Source organism: Stenella coeruleoalba (assembly GCF_951394435.1).
Source record: "Stenella coeruleoalba genome assembly, chromosome: 4".
Lineage (NCBI taxonomy): Eukaryota > Metazoa > Chordata > Mammalia > Artiodactyla > Delphinidae > Stenella > Stenella coeruleoalba.
The window spans coordinates 63347625-63366782 of NC_137149.1; the positions used below are offsets into that span (position 1 = coordinate 63347625).

At 37.1% G+C, this 19158-nt stretch overlaps 1 protein-coding gene across 3 annotated transcripts in view; it reads left to right on the plus strand.

Annotated features, from left to right (window-relative positions):
- The window catches only part of WDR19 (WD repeat domain 19), an 84332-nt gene that overhangs the window by 13251 nt on the left and 51923 nt on the right, over window positions 1-19158 (plus strand). For all 3 annotated transcript variants that reach the window (XM_079919098.1, XM_079919097.1, XM_079919099.1), the window contains exons 6-14: window positions 1171-1286; window positions 4783-4863; window positions 6033-6145; window positions 6418-6591; window positions 11372-11442; window positions 11903-12075; window positions 12159-12273; window positions 13140-13246; window positions 14396-14518. In XM_079919098.1, the coding sequence (XP_079775224.1) occupies window positions 1171-1286; window positions 4783-4863; window positions 6033-6145; window positions 6418-6591; window positions 11372-11442; window positions 11903-12075; window positions 12159-12273; window positions 13140-13246; window positions 14396-14518 (1073 nt within the window). The remainder of the gene's footprint in view (window positions 1-1170; window positions 1287-4782; window positions 4864-6032; window positions 6146-6417; window positions 6592-11371; window positions 11443-11902; window positions 12076-12158; window positions 12274-13139; window positions 13247-14395; window positions 14519-19158) is intronic.

Sequence of the window (19158 nt, forward strand, 5' to 3'; positions counted from 1 at the left end):
AATAAAATAAACATGATCTCTGTCTCAATAACAGCTAAAATAGCTAACATTTATATGGCATTTCCTATATGCCTGGCACTCTTCTAAGTGCTTTAACTCGTTTGATCCTCAACCCCTATGAAAGAGCTCCTACTATTATCCCCAATTTTTGGATGATGTGACTAAGGAATAGAAAGGTTAAGTCACTTACCCATGGTTTTGCAGTAAGTGGTGGAGCCACTTATTCAAAATAGGCAGTTTGCCTCCAGAATCTGTATACTTAATTAACCTTGGGGCTCTTGAGTATTTATCTATCCCAGGACCTTCAACAAATGCCCTCAGTGTCAAGCATGCAATTTCCACTCCAAAATGTGGTTTTTGCACTGTCTGGATTGCTCAATAAAAAAACGTCCTGATACTTAGTGGCTCTAATATCCCTCACTAGCTAAATGAGTCAATTCTTTTTTTTTTTTTTTTTTTTTGCGGTACGTGGGCCTCTCACTGTTGTGGCTTCTCCCATTGCAGAGCACAGGCTCCGGACGCACAGGCTCAGCGGCCATGGCTCATGGGCCCAGCCGCTCTGCAGCATGTGGGATCTGCCCAGACCAGGGCATGAACCCGTGTCCCCTGCGTCAGCAGGCGGACTCTCAACCACTGTGCCACCTAAATGAGTCAATTCTTAACACAAGTCTCACTAAGGTGCATTCATATTTGTACCTCAGTGTTAATCATGAATCATTGTATGTCCTTTAGTTATATATGAAGGGTCAAAACTGTGATGTTGAATCTGCTTATGCTAAGGGTCTCCCACACTGTGAAGCTGAATATAGTAGAGATAGCTTCAGTGCTTTGAGATTTAAGCACATTTTGTGCTTAAGACATTAATGTGATAGGTTTGGTTATATGGTAAACAAACTTGTCAAGGGGTGGAATGTCTTTTTTATGTTAGGACCTATGCTCATATGCACATTAAAAAATTGGAAAACATGATTGCCCTCATATGCCTTTATCTTGATTTACAACTTGGTAATAAACTGTTTTAAATAAGGTTGCTTAGACACTAACTGCTTTGATGAGATTTTAAATTTCTTGTCTGTTTAATTTCCATAGTATATTACCTAAACTTTCAGATTAACATCATGGATATCTAAAATTTTTTTTGAGAAATCAATATGTACATCTCTTTTTCAGGAAAGCATACTAAGAGAATCACATGTGGATGTTGGAATGCAGAAAACATGCTTGCTTTAGGTGGTGAAGATAAAATGATTACAGTTAGTAATCAAGAAGGTGACACAATAAGACAGGTAATACAGTAACATCTCTTTGGTCTGCTATATTCAAATTTTCTTCCAAAACAAAGTTTGTCTATCAAACAGATCTATAAAATTTTAAAATCTCTATGTGAGATATGTATACAATAACTTCACATTCTAAACATCAATTTTTTTTTAATGTATTAGGACATTTTTCTTTAATATGAATACTTTATCCAAATATCCTCCTTTGTACATTTCCCATTGGCTAGTTATTAGCATGGATTATCGGCTCTGTGGTTATAGTCAAACAGTATATTTGTGAAATAACTCTTATTTTATATATGTATTTTACGGTGTAAATGTTAACAACTGAACTCAGAGTCAGGTAATATAACCAACTGCCTGATTCTAAAGCCCACTCCTTTAGCTGATATGTTAAATTGCTTCCAAACTAATTCTAATTAAATTTAATTTTAGGATTAGATTTTACTGATGTTCAAATTTCCCAAGATTGATTAGATCTTCAGAGGCTCCTCTCAAGGGAATTTGTATTACCCATAGCTATAGAAGCTCACCAGTGGCAAAATTTCACTTTGGATGACTTGGCTTATGATTTATTACTTCTAGAGCAATATTGACGTGCTTTGAATACCTGCTAGTTACATGGCACTGTGCTATGTACTATAGAAGAAATATGAAATATGACTACAGAAGAAATAAGAAATATGGCCCTATATTAACTATCTATTGCTACATAATAAATTACTCCCAAAACTTAGCAGTTTAAAACAAAAAACATTGCTTTGCAGTTTTTGTGGATGAGGAATCCAGCTGCAGCTAAGCTGGGTGCTTCTGCCTCAGGGGTCTCTCATGAGGCTGCAATCATTTTATCAGTCTGAACTGCAGTCTTATCTGAAGGCCTGACTGGGGACCACAACAAAGCAGCTGGCAAGAGAGTGAGAATAGTCATTCAAGACTTAAGCTGCAATCGTTAATAAATAACCTGATCTCAAAATTATTTTTGCTGTATTCTGTTCTCTAGAGGTGAGTCACTAGGCCCAGCCTACACTGAGGGGCCGGGATGGGGATTACACAAAGGCATGAACACCAGGAGGTGAGAATCGGTCCAGACCATCTTAGAGGCTGCCCACCATAGGCCCCCTACTCTCAAGAAGAGAAAACTAATCATGATAAAACATATATCATCTTATATGATTATCAAATTGTGTGATATAGCTTACAAGTCCTATAACATTTGTGAGATAGAGGAGATAAATGAAAGTTGGATTGTGAATCTGTAAGAGAAAAGATGATCTAAATCAGTCAGAGTATAGGCTAAACTAATGTAACAAGACCCAAAATTACAAGGACTCTAAGAATATGGTAGTTTGGGTGGTTTTTCCTCTTTTTTTTCTCATAAAACAGAGAGGGGTAAGCATGTCATCTATGTATCTCTGCTTCTCAAGGTTGTATAAATTCCCCCTTCCTTCCTTCCCCTCCCTTCCTTCCATCTTATTGTTCTGCCATTTTCTAGGGTGTTTTGCCCTCATGTACATGGTTAAAGCAAACATACCAGCACCTCATTTCAGCCCCAGGCAAGGAAAAAAGAGAAGTGGAGTGCAAGAAATTTGTGAACGACCTAATCTGGAAGATGCAATCATAATTTCCATTCATATCATATGACCAGAACCTAGTTATATGGTCACACCTTGCTGCTGCCAGGGAAGCTGCAAATTTAGTCTACCTAGGTGATCATATGCCCTGCTAAAACTTGTTTTAATGGGTATTGTAAGACATTTAGCAGTTGCTGTCATTCACTCCAAGCAGAACAGAACAAAGATAAGAGGAAAAACTTATTACAGCTTGTTCATGGCTTATTCCAGACTGGACTGACTGAAGATTTGGACTTTGAGAATTTATAGAAGATAAGTCTGAAGAAGAAAGTTGGTTCTTGTATCTGGAAAGCTTTGAAAGTGAGATAGAAGTAACTCAATCATGTTGAGCAGACCATAGCATGATTACAGTGGTTCTTAAGGAAGGTTAATATGACATTACAATAGAGATGTTAATATATATATATATATATATATATATATATATATAGCATTACTGTAAAAAATAGTTTCTAGAAACCTTGTAATTTTGGTCCATCTATGTTGGAGTCCTTTAGAATTAGAATGCTACAGGTCCCCCCTCTTGTATCCATATTACACATCATCAGTAGATATTGGCATTTTTTTTCTTCACTGAATCAAGACCTTAGAATACTTTTCCACACATAACATCCAAGGAAGCCACTACCACTGAGCCATTATAAACATACAAGACAACTATTTCCCATTTTTAATCCCCAAGAAGTATGCTTCCAGAATTTGGCATACTACTTAAGTTATGATGCAGTAAACAAAACATAGGTTATAAGTATTGTTTTGTCTGGTATTTTCTCTGCGTTGCTTTGACTTGGCTATTCTGCAGAGCACTCCATTGTAACTTGTGTGGATTTATCTTTATTTATCCTGCTGAGGACTTGTCTTGCTTCCTGAATCTGAAGATTGCTGTCTTTCATCAATCCTGGAAAGTTCTTAGTCATTATCTCTTTGAAATTCACCTCTCGCCCTTTCTATTCTGTCTTTCCAGAGCAACTGTTAGACATATGTTGGATCTTCTTACATCTCTTGATCTCTCTTTCATAGTTTCTTTTTGTCACTCTTTGCAATCTTCAGGATAATTTCCTCAAATCAGTTAACTTATTCTTTCTTCAAATTTGTCTAATCTTCTGTCCATCCCATTGAGTCTTTATTTTAATGGCTCTACTTTTTATTTGTAGAAGGTACTTTGTAGTTCTTTTTAAAATCTGCCTGGACTTTTAAAGAAAGTGTTGTCTTTTCTTATATTTATGAGTCCTTTTATGTTTTTAGCCATTTAAATGTATTTATGATATCTTTCTGATAATTCTGTTCTTTTTAGATCTGGTGACTCTTCCTCTTGATCCATTGTTTGTTTCTGAGTTTTCTCATTTTGAATTGTGAGCTCATCTCCAGCAGGGCTTGACTGTGGAAGTTTTTTGCAGCCTTTGAAGAGGATTTAGATTCGTTTTGGCCAAACACTGCAGGGAGTTTCTAGACCACTCAAAGTATAACTTTGGACCTTAGACCACAATGAGCATAGGAGGGAAAGTCTTTGATTTTAAAAGAATTTTTTCTGACCCAAAGCCCAGCTTGAGCCAAATGGGCTTCCTTATCGTCTCCCTTTACCAGCTGCTGCTCTGGATATCTGCAGCATCAGTTTCTGCACACACTTTGGTTTTCAATTTGATCTTTGCTTATGGTCCCTGGAAATCTCCTAACCTTCTTTCAAGCTTATCTTAGCCATTTAAAAAGATATGTGTTCAGTTTCATCCAGAATTTCTAGAAGTTTGTAGCAGTAGGATTTTCAGGCTGTTAGTCCAACCTGTAACAGAAATGAAAGCAAGTTACCTGTTTTAGTAATAGAATGAATTTGAGTTTGGGGTTTATTCATAGTGATAGTATTTTCACCCTTGCAGACACCAGTGAGAGCAGAGCCTAGCAACATGCAGTTTTCCATGATGAAGACTGATGACCGAACCTCCACTGCTGAAAGCACGGTAAGAGTTCTAAATCAAATCCAGGCCCAAATTATTTTGGTAATTTTTTAGGATATTCTGTCTCCTTTTCTAGTATGGTTCAGAATCTATAGTGATAAATAAATTATAGTCCTTCACTTATTAAACCAATGCAGGCCCCAGTTTCTCAGGCCTAAATGTTTTTTCTGCTGCCACCTAATATCACAGCAAGTGAGGACAGTTTCCTGTTACACTTGCTGCTCTTCTTGTTCTTATGGTAGCAACAACAGTGGGGGCACCTTGAAAAGCAAGAGTATTGATTTCTCTCTTTTTTTTAATTTTCACTCTATCAGATGTGGGGACCAGAGCTCTGGAAATTACAGTTTTATTTTTTTAATACCTTAGATTGTTTTCCCTGCCACATTTTAACATTCTGAAATCCAGATGATTTTCACAGTCAACAAGAATATGTTTAATGAAGTAACATTCCTTTATTTCTCAAGAAGCTATTATTAAAATGATAATAACTCCTAACTGGTAGCGTCTTAGAATCAAGGAAATATATCAAAGTGTTTCTCTTTACATATATATATCCATTACCCTTAATGAGCCCAAATAAGTAATGCACTCTTTTCTCTCCCCAACACAGTTAGACCCTCAACTGAGAATTATAGTTAAGTACCAACTTGTAACAGCGGGATAGTAGTCTAGCCACACTGACCAGTGCCCTGCTGGTGATGGGAAGAGTGATGATATAAAAAGCCGAGCTAGATTATCCACACAGGTGTGGACCTGTAATCCCAGATAGCCCCAAATCAAAATCAGACAGCCTTAGGATAGAAGACTCTCTATACTCTGGATATGAATTCAGTTTCAATGGAACTATGTCAGACCTACCTTCCTTTACTGCACAGGACTCATATTAGAGGTACAGAGAATTGTAAAAGGTTATTCCATCGAGCTATTTTAGTGTACTTCCAAGGGTGTATTGCATATGTGTGAAGCCAAGGATCCTTTCCAGACTGTATATTAGTAAAATGTTACAAATGTTTTGAGTTAGTCACATTGTTACCTTACTAATTATAACATTTAACATGCTAAATTTGGCTCATTGTTTTTCTAAATTAGGTTTATGCTCTTTGGATTTGCTTATTAGTCTTTTCATGAAGTGCTGAGTAATTCATTTCATAATCTCTTTTCTTTTCTGGCAGATAAGTGTAGTGGTTGGCAAGAAAACTTTGTTTCTTTTTAATCTGAATGAACCAGACAGCCCAATTGATCTGGAGTTTCAGCAGCGCTATGGCAACATTGTCTGCTATAGTTGGTATGTACAAAAGCTCATTACAGAAGGATACCCCTGTGTTTTCCCTTACTAATTATATTTAATTTTTGTCTGTAGCATTTTCACTTCTCTATGTAATATTTTCTGGATTATAGTCTATGATTTATTATGTGGAACTACCTAGCATATTATCTGACAAATAGGCCCTTGATAAATTATATTCTCTAATTCCTTAGTTTTAAGGTATTTGCTTATTTACTGTATTGCAAATGATAATCTTCCTTTTTACTGTATTATTGCCTTCGTTGCTATAGGTATGGTGATGGCTACATCTTGATTGGTTTTTCACGTGGAATTTTTGTGGTCATTTCCACTCATATTCGAGAGATCGGTCAAGAGATATTTCAGGCTCGTGACCATAAAGATAGTCTAACCAGTATTGCAGTATCACAGACCCTTAACAAAGCTGCTACATGTGGTGATAACTGGTAAGTTATATTCACATATTCCCAGGAAAGCTTATATAAGGAATATTCAAGAGATTCAACAAGACATTGTTAACTAATGTGAATCTGTCAACCATAGTTGCACTGTTAAAATACGTTTGCAATTGAAAATTCCTAACATGCCTTTACCTCTGCCTTTAACACTCGGGGTAATACCTAAAATACTAAATGCGTACTAAATACAGAACCTAAAATGGAGTATGCTTGAAAATAATCTTAAAAATAAAATAGGCACTTCTGGGTAACATGGAGTAAGCACACTCCACCCTGTCACTCTCACTGAATACAGCCATAAAACCTGAACAGAATCCATGGAACAGCTATTTAAGGACTCTGAAAAGTAAACAGTAGCAGGCAGATTGGAGAAGAAGGCCGGCGTCTGAAATATCACTGAGCCAGCCGTGAGTCTCCCATTTGTCTTCCGGTCTCTCTCAGCCAGGACTCAAGGCAGCCTGAAGCCTGGACCCTGGATGTAAGCACTGGGCAGAGAGAGAGAACTCTGAGAGAAGCCCTTTAGTTCTGGCTCAAGTTGCAGGAAAGAGAACTCCTAACACTCAGAGAAAGTTGGGGAAATCCCCCAATTTTCTTTTTTTTTTCTTTCTTCTCTCATGCCCCAGCCACCAAGCAGTCTCACCATGGGAGTGACAGAAAGGACCCACAGGCACCTAAAACTCTGATGGAGGGTAACCTTCCTCTCCAATTGGAGGAGCTGTGGTCCCGAGAAGGTGGGGCATACCCTTGTTATTTATTTTTCTCTCTGTCCTCTCACTACTTGGCTGCAGGCACAGTTGTAGGAGGTACAAGGCAGAGGAGAGCAACTAGAGCCCCAGATTTCCTGCTGGAAGACCAAAAAGGGGAGCCCTAGGGAACCAGAATATACCAGGGAGGTCCTGGAGAAGGAGAAACTCTGGAAAGCAACCTGTGAAGATATTTATGAACTCCCAGGTTCATCCCTGAGCTGTGTGTGTGTATCACATCCTAAACACATACCAAAGACTTTGACAACTGAAATAAGGGATAGATCATAGCCCATGACCTATACTGGCCAAAGAGTAGGGCATACAGGGACATATCCGAGTACCACTACAAAGGCTTTGGAAGTGGAACTGACATTGAAATCATAACCCACAGAAGGCTGGTTAAAATGTGTGGCCTGAACCCAACTGGGCTGATTGCCTGCTTAAAAAAAGAAAAAAAAAATTAACCTTCTCTGTGGGATTTAAACAAGACAGAGTCTCCTAACATAATATTCAGAATGTCCAGAGTATAACCCCAAATTACTTGACATATGAAGAATCAGGAAAATTTCAACTCACTTGAGAAATGGCAATCAAAAGACACCAATGCCAAGATGATGCACATAGCAGCTATTATAAAAATGCTCCAAGAAGTAAGGGCTAGCATTCTCAAAACACATGGGAACAGTCTCAGGAAAGAAATAGAGCCTATAAAGAACCAAATGGAAATTCTAGGACTGAAAAAATAATATTAATGCAGTGTATGTAATACCAGCATGGAAATCACAGAGTAAAAGAGTTGGTGAAGTTGAAGGTAGAGCAATAGAAATATCCATTCAGACCCAGAGGAAAAAAAGATTGGAAAAGAGAAAAATGAGCAGAGCCTCAGGGACCTGTGAAACTACCAAAAGTCTAACACTTTTGTCTTAAGAATCTCAGAAATAATGGCCAGAAACTCTCACATTTGGCAAAAGACATAAACCTATATATTATATAAGCTCAGCAAACCCCAAAAGGGTAAATCCAAAGAAATCTAGGCCCAGACACATCATAATCAAACTGCTAAAAGCTAAAGGCAAAGAAAAGATTTTGAAAACAGCCAGAGAACATTTTGAATGACAGCAGATTTCTCACCATAAACCATAGAGGCCAGAAGGAAACTCACAACATTCTTAAAGTGCTGAAAGAAAAGAATTGTTAACGAAACCTCTCTCTATATCCAGTAAAAATATCCATCAGTAATGAAGATGAAATAAAGACATCCTCAGATGAAGGAGAATGAAGAGAATTTACTGCCCGTGGACCTCCTCTAAAAGAATTGCTGAAGGAAGTTCTTCAGATAGAAGAAAACAGATGACAAGGAAATTTGGAACATCAAGAATAAAAGAAAAGCAACAGTAATGGTAAATAGCTGGGTAGGTCTCCAGGCAGGGGAGGCTGTTGGTCACAAGGACTGTTGGTGAAGTCACATAAGGAACTTATATTTGCTTGTGACTGTGGGCTGCTATGTAGGGCATGCATGTGCAGGAAGGACTAGTGTTAGTTTAAGGTCCCTGCAAGCCACGTGGCCAAAGTAGATGCCAAGGCAGCTACATCATGGTGTAGCTTAGCTAAACTCTCAACAGACTTGGACTGTGTTGTAAACCAACCAGACCTAGCAGCCATCTACAGAACACTCCACCCAACCACAACAGAATACACATTTTTTCCAAGCACCCATGGAACATTCACCAAGGTAGACCATATCCTGGACCATGAAACAAACCTCAGCAAATTGAAATTGAAATCATACAAAATGTGTTCTCTAACCATCATGTAATCATGCTTGAAATCAGTAGCAGAAAGACAACAAGAAATTCTCTAAACGCTTGGAAAGTAGACAGCCTACTTCCAAATAACTCTTGGGTCAAAGAGTAAATCTCAAAGCAAATTAAAAAATACATAGAACTTAGTGAAAATGGAAATGCAACATATCAAAATATATGAGAGTCAGCTAAAGCATTTCTGAGAAGAAAATTTATAGTATAAATTCATAAACAGGAAAGAAAAGATTTCAAATCAATTAGCTAAGTTCCTACCTCAAGAAACTAGAAAAAGAAGAGCAAAATAGGCCCAGAGAAGAAGGAAGAAAGTAAGAAAGAGCAGAAATTGAAAATTAAAAAGTAGGAAAAAAATTAATTAAAAAGCTAGAATTTTTGAAAAAAATTGATAAATCTCTAGCAAGGATGACAAAAATAGAAGACACAAATCACCAATATCAGGACTGAAATAGAGGTATCACTACAGACCTGAAAACCATTAAAAGGAGAAAGGAATACTACAAACAACTTTATACTCAGAAATTTGACAACTTAGAAGATAGGGAACACAACCCAATCAAAAAATGGGCGGAAGATCTAAATAAACATTTCTCTAAAGAAGACATGCAGATGGCCAAAAAGCACATGAAAAGATGCTCAACATCATTAATTATTAGAGAAATGCAAATCAAAACTATAATGGGGTATCACCTCATACCAGTCAGAATGGCCATCATCAAAAAAATCTACAAGCAATAAATGTTGGAGAGGGTGTGGAGAAAAGGGAACCCTCCTACACTGTTGGTCGAAAAGATACGTGCACCCCAATGCATTGCAGCATTATTTACAATGGCCAAGACATGGAAACAACCTAAATGTCCATCGACAGAGGAGTGGATAAAGAAGATGTGGTACATATATACAATAGAATATTACTCAGCCATAAAAAAAGAACAAAATAATGCCATTTGCAGCAATATGGATGGACCTAGAGATTGTCATATTCAGTGAATAAGTCAGACAGACAAATATCATATGATATTGCTTATATGTGGAAACTAAAAAAATGGTGCAAATAAACTTATTTACAAAACAGAAATAGTCACAAATGTAGAAAACAAACCTATGGTTACCGGGGGGGAAGGGAGGGAAGGGATAAATTGGGAGACTGGGATTGACATAAACATACTACTATATATAAAATAGATAACTAATAAGGACCTACTGTATAGCACAGGGAACTCGACTCAATATTCTGTAATGACCTATATGGGAAAAGAACCTAAAAAAGAGTGGATATATGTACACACACACACAGACACACACACAGACAGACACACACACACACACACACACACACACACACACACACACACACAGTACAAGTAAGACCAGGGACATCTGAATAAGATTCATGGGTTTTATCAATGTCAACATGCTGATTATGATATACTATAGTTTTTCAAGGTGTTACCATTGGGGAAAAAGGTAAAAGTTACACAGAATCTCTCTGTTACTTCTTACAACCACATGTGGACCTATAATTATATCAAAATTAAAAGTTTAATTAAATGAAAACATTTAATGTTTTAAATGAAAGGAAAAATATATAAGTGGGAAACAGTGGGAGGGAGGAAGGAAGGAGAGGGGAAGGGAGACAGGAAGAAAGAAATGTTGCAACCGTTGGGTCCCGACATCCTGCTACACAGCTTTCATTCGCATTAGCATACTTACTCTTCCCAATAACCCCATGAAGTAACATTATGCCTGCATTTTTCAGAGCTTTCCACCTAGGCCTTGTGATTCCAAATTGAATGCTCTTTCTATTATACGTCACTTCTTTTTGTAGGAAAGAACTCTTGGAGTGGGCGGGGCGGGGGGGAGGACACATTGCAAAGAGAAACCTGTTTCAGCTTGCAGCAATCAATACTGCTCAGGGGAGTGTTTTCCTACTCAAACTTTTCTTCAGGATAACTTAAACCTCCTTGTTCCCTGAAGCTGTAGATTAGAGAACTAGGGCACAACCCTACCCCACAACTCAACAAACAAACAAAAATTTAAAGGATAAAATATAATTAAATGTAGAAAATTTAATATTTTCTTACCTTAACCCAGTGGATCCTCCTTCTTTTGAAGAGCACAGACCTGTTCTATAGCTTATAATTGTTTGTGAAGAAAAACAATTTAACTTAGCGGTCATATTTAAAGGACATTTTTTTTTTCCAGCATTAAAATCCATGACTTGGCAGAATTAAAAGACATGTATGCTATAATCAACCTGGATGATGAAAATAAAGGTACTGATTTTTCTGTAGCAGAATGACATTTTATCATTTCGATTACAGAGAGTAATGTGTCACTGTATGGTTTGCATTAATTATAGAAGGAATAAAATTAACACCTTTCACTAGAGTTCCCTAAGATAGCCTCCTTATTTCAGTAATTACGTTGAGTCATACTCCTTGCCTAGAAGCATATAAGTCCACTTTGATTCAAAGATTTCTAGTGCATTTTATCCCAAATCCAGTTGCAAAACCTAAATTCTTACATACCTTCCCTTTGAGCCAGTGTTGAATGAATCAGGGCTCATGTCCATAAGCCAATCCATGATGAATGTCCTAGTCTAAATAAAGACTAAACTATTTTTAAAATTTGAAGATTTTTATGCTTCTGGCAGCTTAAGTGAGGAGAGTTGCTTGTTCGCCTGCAACAGTATCTCTGTTTTTGAATAATCCTTTATTATGTCCATTATTTCAGGGTTGGGCACCTTGTCCTGGACAGATGATGGTCAGTTGCTGGCACTGTCTACCCAGAGGGGATCGCTCCATGTTTTCCTGACCAAGCTCCCTGTCCTCGGGGATGCCTGCAGCACCAGGATTGCATATCTCACCTCCCTCCTTGAAGTCACCATAGCCAACCCTGTTGAAGGAGTATGAAAATGCTGTTACTTTTATTTATTAATAAAATCAAAACAGTTTCAACGGTTAACTACTGTTATTTTTCTCTATTATAGGAGCTACCAGTCACAGTTTCTGTGGATGTGGAACCCAACTTTGTAGCAGTAGGGCTTTATCATCTGGCTGTGGGAATGAATAATCGAGCTTGGTTTTATGTCCTTGGAGAGAACGGCAAGTCTAAATCCAGTTGTTTTCTTATCTAGCATATAATTTGTTTTTATTTGGGAAGCACTGATAGTTTCTTTTAAGACCAAGTCTTTCACTCCTTTTCTTCAGACATCCCTTTCTTAGCTTAAATGGTTTTGCAAATCTTCTAAAAAATTTGCATAATATTTGGAAAGGTTTTATTCTTTACCTTTGTTGTGAAGACACCATGGTATAGCGGGGCAGAGTGTGATCTTTAGAATTGGGCCCTGGGTTCAAATTCCCTTCTGCCCCTTTTAGCTGGGTGCCTGTAGACAAATTCTTTACCCCTCTGAGCCTTGGTTTACTTATCTGGAAAATGAGGATTCTTCTACTTATGAGGAAAATTAAATGACATAAAATGTGTGATCTGCTTTTGCACACGGTCTTTCTTAGGCACTTCTTGGTCTGGTGGGTACTTAGTAAATGTTGATTCCCTCCCCCACTTTATTCTTTGAAAAATGACCATTAGCATCTGAAGGGAGCCTTGCTTTTTCTTCCCCTCCTTCCTCCTCTCCACCCCTTTCCCCACTGGAGGTCAGATATCCCTCAGGAACAGAGCCAACCTGAGAATTATCCTTAGATGTTCTATTAAGCTTATTGTCACTAAGGTTTAATTTTTGGTTGTTTTGCATGTGATTTTATTTTACATTACTTTGTTTCGTGTGAACCACTATGAAATTCCTGAAGGCAAATTTATATGGCAACTAAGATTTTCTTTAGAATGGCTAAAATAAAAATTTTAGGTTCGGAATATTCTTGCAAAGGCACACGTTTAAAACTTATTTGCAAATCATTAATTAGATCATTTTATTTATATTTTAATGTGTTTGGTTTTGTTTTAATTGCTGCAGCTGTTAAAAAATTGAAAGATGTGGAGTATCTGGGGACAGTAGCCAGCGTTTGCCTTCATTCTGACTATGCAGCTGCACTTTTTGAAGGCAAAGTCCAGTTACATTTGGTAAGTATAATTTTGATGTCCTGAGGCCTGCTCAGGTAAGTGATGAACAGCCTAATGTTTTATTATCAAGAACTTTGGTCAAGAAGCGACCATATGCTTTGTGACCACCTAGAGGGGTGGGATAGGGAGGATTGGAGGGAGCACAAGAGGGAGGGGATATGGGGATAAATGTATATGTACAGCTGATTCACTTTGTTATACAGCAGAAACTAACACACCACTGTAAAGCAATGATACTCCAATAAAGATGTTAAAAAAAACAAACAAAAAACAGCATTAGGGTAAAAACTAGGAAATCTGAATAACGTATGGAGTTATGTTATAAATGATGTATCGATATTCGTTATTATTTGTAATAAACGTACCATACTCATGTAACGTGTCAATGATAGGGGAAACCAGGTGTGGGGTATATGAGAACTCTACCATCTTCACACCTTTTCTGAAAATCTAAAAGCATTCTAAAATAAAGATTTATTTTTAAAAAATAAAAAAAATAAAGAAGAACCATATGACAGACTAGCTAGAAACCCAGATGTGGATAAAGGATTAACAGAACTCCTTACCCTTCTGCACGAGCTGTTCAGTTGACTCCCAAGCTCTGTGCCCATGAAACCTGACAGAGTTTCAGCTGTGCCACTCACAACATTGCTTATGGTAAAAATGACTGTGTAGACTGCATCTAGGAGGAACTATAAGTAAATTGTAAAAACTGATGGGAATGCCATACGTCTGGCTTCCTGGAATGCACTGACCCATGTATTTGGGCATGTCACTTGTGGGGATCTTGAAACTGTGCCTGTTGAGTTGCTCAAGAGATATTGGCCCCTGAAATATGGGACTTCTCAACCAGGGCATCTCCCACATCTGTTTCTTGGCTCTTTGCTTCTGGGAAGCCAAAGAGACTAGCTACTAGACAATTGCAGAGCCTGCTGCGTAGACTATTCCCATTAAAAGGGATGTTTAATGCGCCCTGCTGGCAAGCTGGGTTCCTTCCTGATATCTTTCTGAGTAAACTGGTCTGTGATAGTTTGGTGAGTCTGAATGTTTAGCTGAACTTAAGAAAAAGACTCTCCCCTACCCCTTAGATGTTGCAAACCAGGTTTATTCAGATAAATCTATGATCCACTATTATTCTTTACGTTTTAGATAGAAAGTGAAATGTTGGATACTCAAGAAGAACGTGAGACTCGACTTTTCCCAGCAGTGGATGATAAATGCCGTATTTTATGTCATGCCTTAACTGGTGATTTCCTCATCTATGGTACAGATGTACGTATTGTCTTCCTTAATATAGGACATGGGGGAATTTCTCATTTTTACCTTGTAATTTGTTTATTATATATGTGTTTATATACATCTATTATATAGATATCATATGTGCAGTTACAAACATTATATACTTATGTAGCGCACATAGGTGGTGTGATTTGCCAGTGTCAAGTGCTTTTGTAACTATAGCAATTTTGATGGCACAACGGCTTTGGAGTCTGGACAATCTGGGCTCAGATACTAGCTCTCTTACTTGCTGCTTCCTGCTTGACACCTCCCAGCCTCATTTTCCTTATCTAGATGGTTTAAGGATTTAATTTGATGACAAATGTAAAACACGTCATTCAACTTTAGCTCTCCAGTGCCTACATTTAGTGGGCATTTAATTAAAATTACTTGAATATTGAGAAGCCCACTTCAATTTTTTGTCTTTTGAACCACCAATACCCTGTACTCCTAAATATTACATTAGCCACATATACATAAAACATAGTTTAGTAATAGCATCTTATATTTGTAAAAAGTTTTCAGAGTTTTTCAAAGCATATCATACCTCTTACCTTGCTTAGCCTCTAGAAGAATTCAGTGAAGTTGGTCTAAAAAAAAAAAAGCATTGTTTTCCACATTAGAAAACAATTATTCATTGTTTCAAAGGTTCCATTTTCTCATACTGTTTTTTAAACCGAGCATATTTTAAAACATGCTTATTGCCAGAAGAGAGACTTTTTAAATTTAAGTTTGACCTAAAATAATGAGTCTTTGAGCTATATACACAAGTAGGGTAGGTTTCATGTATCAGGTAAAGTGGTAAATGATATGGTAAATAAGTAGTAAATATAGTCATAAATATATAAGCAGAAAAGTTTTAGAGATAAGGATACTGAAGATTGAGAAGTTAGTAAGTTTGTAGTAGAGGTGGACTTAACAAGCAATATTTTCTGATGGAAAATCTACTCTTCCCACTGTGCCACACAGCATTGTGAAGTAAGAACTCAAAGTGTAGTAATCTGCCAATAACGTAGCATTTATCTCTAGCTCAGTTTCTTTTTTTTATTGAGGTATAATTGACATATAACATTATATTAGTTTCAGGTGTGCAGCATAATGATTCGGTATTTGTACATATTGCAAAATGGTAACCCTCTAGTTAACATCCATCACCACACACAGTTACAAAATCTTTTTTTCCTATAAAATATCTCATTCTTGAGTGATTCTGAAAATATCGGGGTTTTTTAGCAGCTTTATTGAAGTATAATTGTTATATAATAAACCACACTATTGAAAGTCTATAATTTGATAAGTTTTGACATATGTATATCCTGTGAAAACACCAACTTAATCAAAATAGTGAACATATTCATCACCCCCAAAAGTTTTCTAATGACCCTTTATGATTCCGTCTTCCCATCCCTCCCCACTCAGTGCTTTCTGTCACTATAAATGAGTTTGTCTTTTCTAGAGTTGTATATAAATGGAATCATATAGTAGGCACTCCTTTTGTCTGGCTCAGTATAGTTATTTTGAGATTCATCCATGTTGGTGTGTGTGTCAATAGTTCATTCCTTTTTCTTGCTGGGTAGTATTCCACAGTATGCATATATCATAATTTGCTTATCCATGAACCTATGGATGGACATTGGTGTTACTTCCAGTTTGGAATATTTACAAATAAAGCTGCTATAAACAAATTTGTGTTCAAGTCTTTGTATAGACATATGCTTTCTTTTCTCTTGGATAAATGCCTAGAAGTAGAATGATATGTCATATAGCAAGTGTATGTTTAACCTTTTAAGAAACTGACAGACTCTTTTCTGAATTAATTGGTTGTACCATTTTACATTCCCATCAACAGTGTATGAGTGCTCCAATTCCTCTACATCCTCACACTTGATATGATCGGTCTTTTACATTTTAGCCACTCTAATAAGTGTGTAGCGATACCTCATTATGATTTTAATTTGCATTTCACTAACGGACTAATGATGTAGAACATCTTTTCATATGCTTATTTGCTAGCTGTATATCTTTGGTGAAGTGTCCAAGTTCTTTGACCATTTCTTTTTTTTTTAAATTTATTTATTTATTTTTGGCTGCATTGGGTCTTTGTTGCTGCGCGGGGGCTTTCTGTAGTTGCATTGTGGTGCATGGGCTTCTTGTTGCAGAGCACAGGCTCTAGGCACGCAGGCTTCAGTAGTTGTTGCACATGGGCTCAGTAGTTGTAGCACACAGGCTTAGTTGCTCCGTGGCATGTGGGATCTTCTCAGACCAGGGCTTGAACCTGTGTGCCCTGCATTGGCAGGCGAATTCTTAACCACTGCGCCACCAGGGGAGCCCTTGACCATTTCTTAATTGGATTGTTTGTTTTCTTATTGAGCTTTGACGGTTCTTCACACATTTTGGATTCAAGTCCTTTATCGGATATGTGCTTCGCAAGTATTTTCCACCCAGTGCATGAGTTGTCTTTTCAGTCTCTTAACAGTGTCTTTCAAAGAGGAGAATTAAAAAATTTTTGACCAGGTCCAGTTTATCAATTAATTTTTTTATAGGTTTTGCTTTGGGTGTCATATCGAAGAAATTTTTGCCTAACCCAAGGTCACAAAGTTTTTCTCTTATGTTTTCTTCTAGAAGCTTTCAACTTTTATGTTTTACATTGAGGTCTGTGATCCATTTTGAGTTAATTTTTGTTTATGCTGTGAGATATGGATCAAAGTATTGTAGGTTTTTTTCCCTGCATATAGCTATTTGGTTGTTCCAGCAACATTTGTTGAAAACACTATTATTCTGTTGAGTCGATTTTGTACTTTTGTCAAAAATCAATTGTCCATAAATGCACAGATCTTTTTCTGGACTCTCTGTTCATTCTCTTGATCTGTTTATTTGTCTTTACATCAGTATCACACTGTTTTGATTACTGTAGCTTTATAATAAGTCTTGAAATCAGGTGGTGTTAGCCCTCTAACTTTTGTGTTTCCTTTTCAAAGTTGTTTTGGCTATTCTCAGCTTTTTGTATTCCCAGTTAAATTTTACAATAAGTTTGTCCAGCTTTACAAAAAGCCTGCTGGTATTTTTATTGGGATCATTGTTGAACTTACAGATCAACTGCCATCGTAACAATATTGAGTCTTCCCACCAAGGAACAAGATATATATCTTCATTTATTTAGATTTTCTTTAATTTCTCTTAGCAGTGTTTTGGAGTTTTCTGTGTACAGGTCTTTCACATCTTGTTTCAGATTTATACCTAAGTATTTCGTATTTTGGGTACTCCTATACATGGTATTGCTTTTTTATTTCGATTTCTGATTATTCATTTCTAGCATATAGACATGCAACTGACTTTTGTATATTCATCTTGTATCCTGAAACCTAACTAAACTCACTAGTTCTAGTAGCGTTTTTTTGGTAGATTCCATTGGATTTTCCATATAGATGATCATGTTATCTGCTAATAAATATAGTTTTACTTCTTCCTTTTCAGTCTGCCTTCTATTCCAATATATTGTTGGATAGAAGCAATGAGAGTAGATGTCTTCGTCTTGTTCTTGACCATTAAGTATGATGTTAGCTGTAGGTCTTTTACAGATTCCTGTTATCAGGTTGAAGAAGTTTTCTTCTATTCCTAGTTTACTAAGAATTTCTGTGGATGTTGGATTTTATCAAATGCTTTTTCTCCATCTATCGAAATGATCACATGGGTTTTCTTTTTTAGTTTGTTTATAATTTGTGGATTATATTAATTAATTTTCTAGTGTTAAGCCAACCTAGCATTCCTGGGATAACCCCCGCTTGATCATGATGTATTCTTCTTTTTATACATTGTTGAATTCATTTACTAAAGTTTTATTTCAAATCTTTATATCTACGTACATGAGGTACATTGGTCTGCTGTTTTCTTTTCCTATGATGCCTTTGTCTGATTTTAGTTTCAGGGTAATGATCATAGAATGAGTTAGTCATCTTCAATTTTCTGGAAGGGTTGATTAGAATTAGTGTTTTGTTTTGTTTTTTGTTTGTTTTTTGCTTAAATGTTTGAAAGAATGTGCCAGTGAAGCCTACTGGGTGATCAAGCAATTCCTAGCAGCAGTTGAGTAGTACCTGCTAGGTTTGCCTGCTGCACTTCCATAGATTCAGCTGGTAAGGAGGAAGCAGTCCCAAATAGATGTATACAGCAAAGGCAAGATCATGTTATTAGAGCTCCCCACATCCTTAGTGCCACAGGATAATACCAAACCGAAGGGGTCAGATGCTCTTCTATGTCCTCTGTGGTGGAGGACTCAACTCTGCTACAACTAAGCAGTTTATACTCTGCAGCTATACACTAAGGAAGATGCATTGGACAATCCAAGATGAATTGGACATCATTGGAACCAGGGAAGCAGCTGAGAAATTCCTCATGGAAGTCTCCCACAAGACAGAGAGGTGGATGAGAAATGACTCAGTGACAGATTTTCACAAGAGTGCCCATCTCACCATGTTCCTTGTAAGATAACAGAGGATTCTGCCAAGACATGGGTCAGACTACAGTTGAGCCTTGACTCTGTGGCATTGCAAAGTAGCCAGGTGCCATGGTGGAGCTGTTTTCCTACGAAGCCTTCTAGGCCTGGAGTTTTTTTATGGGAAGGTTTTAAACTATAAATT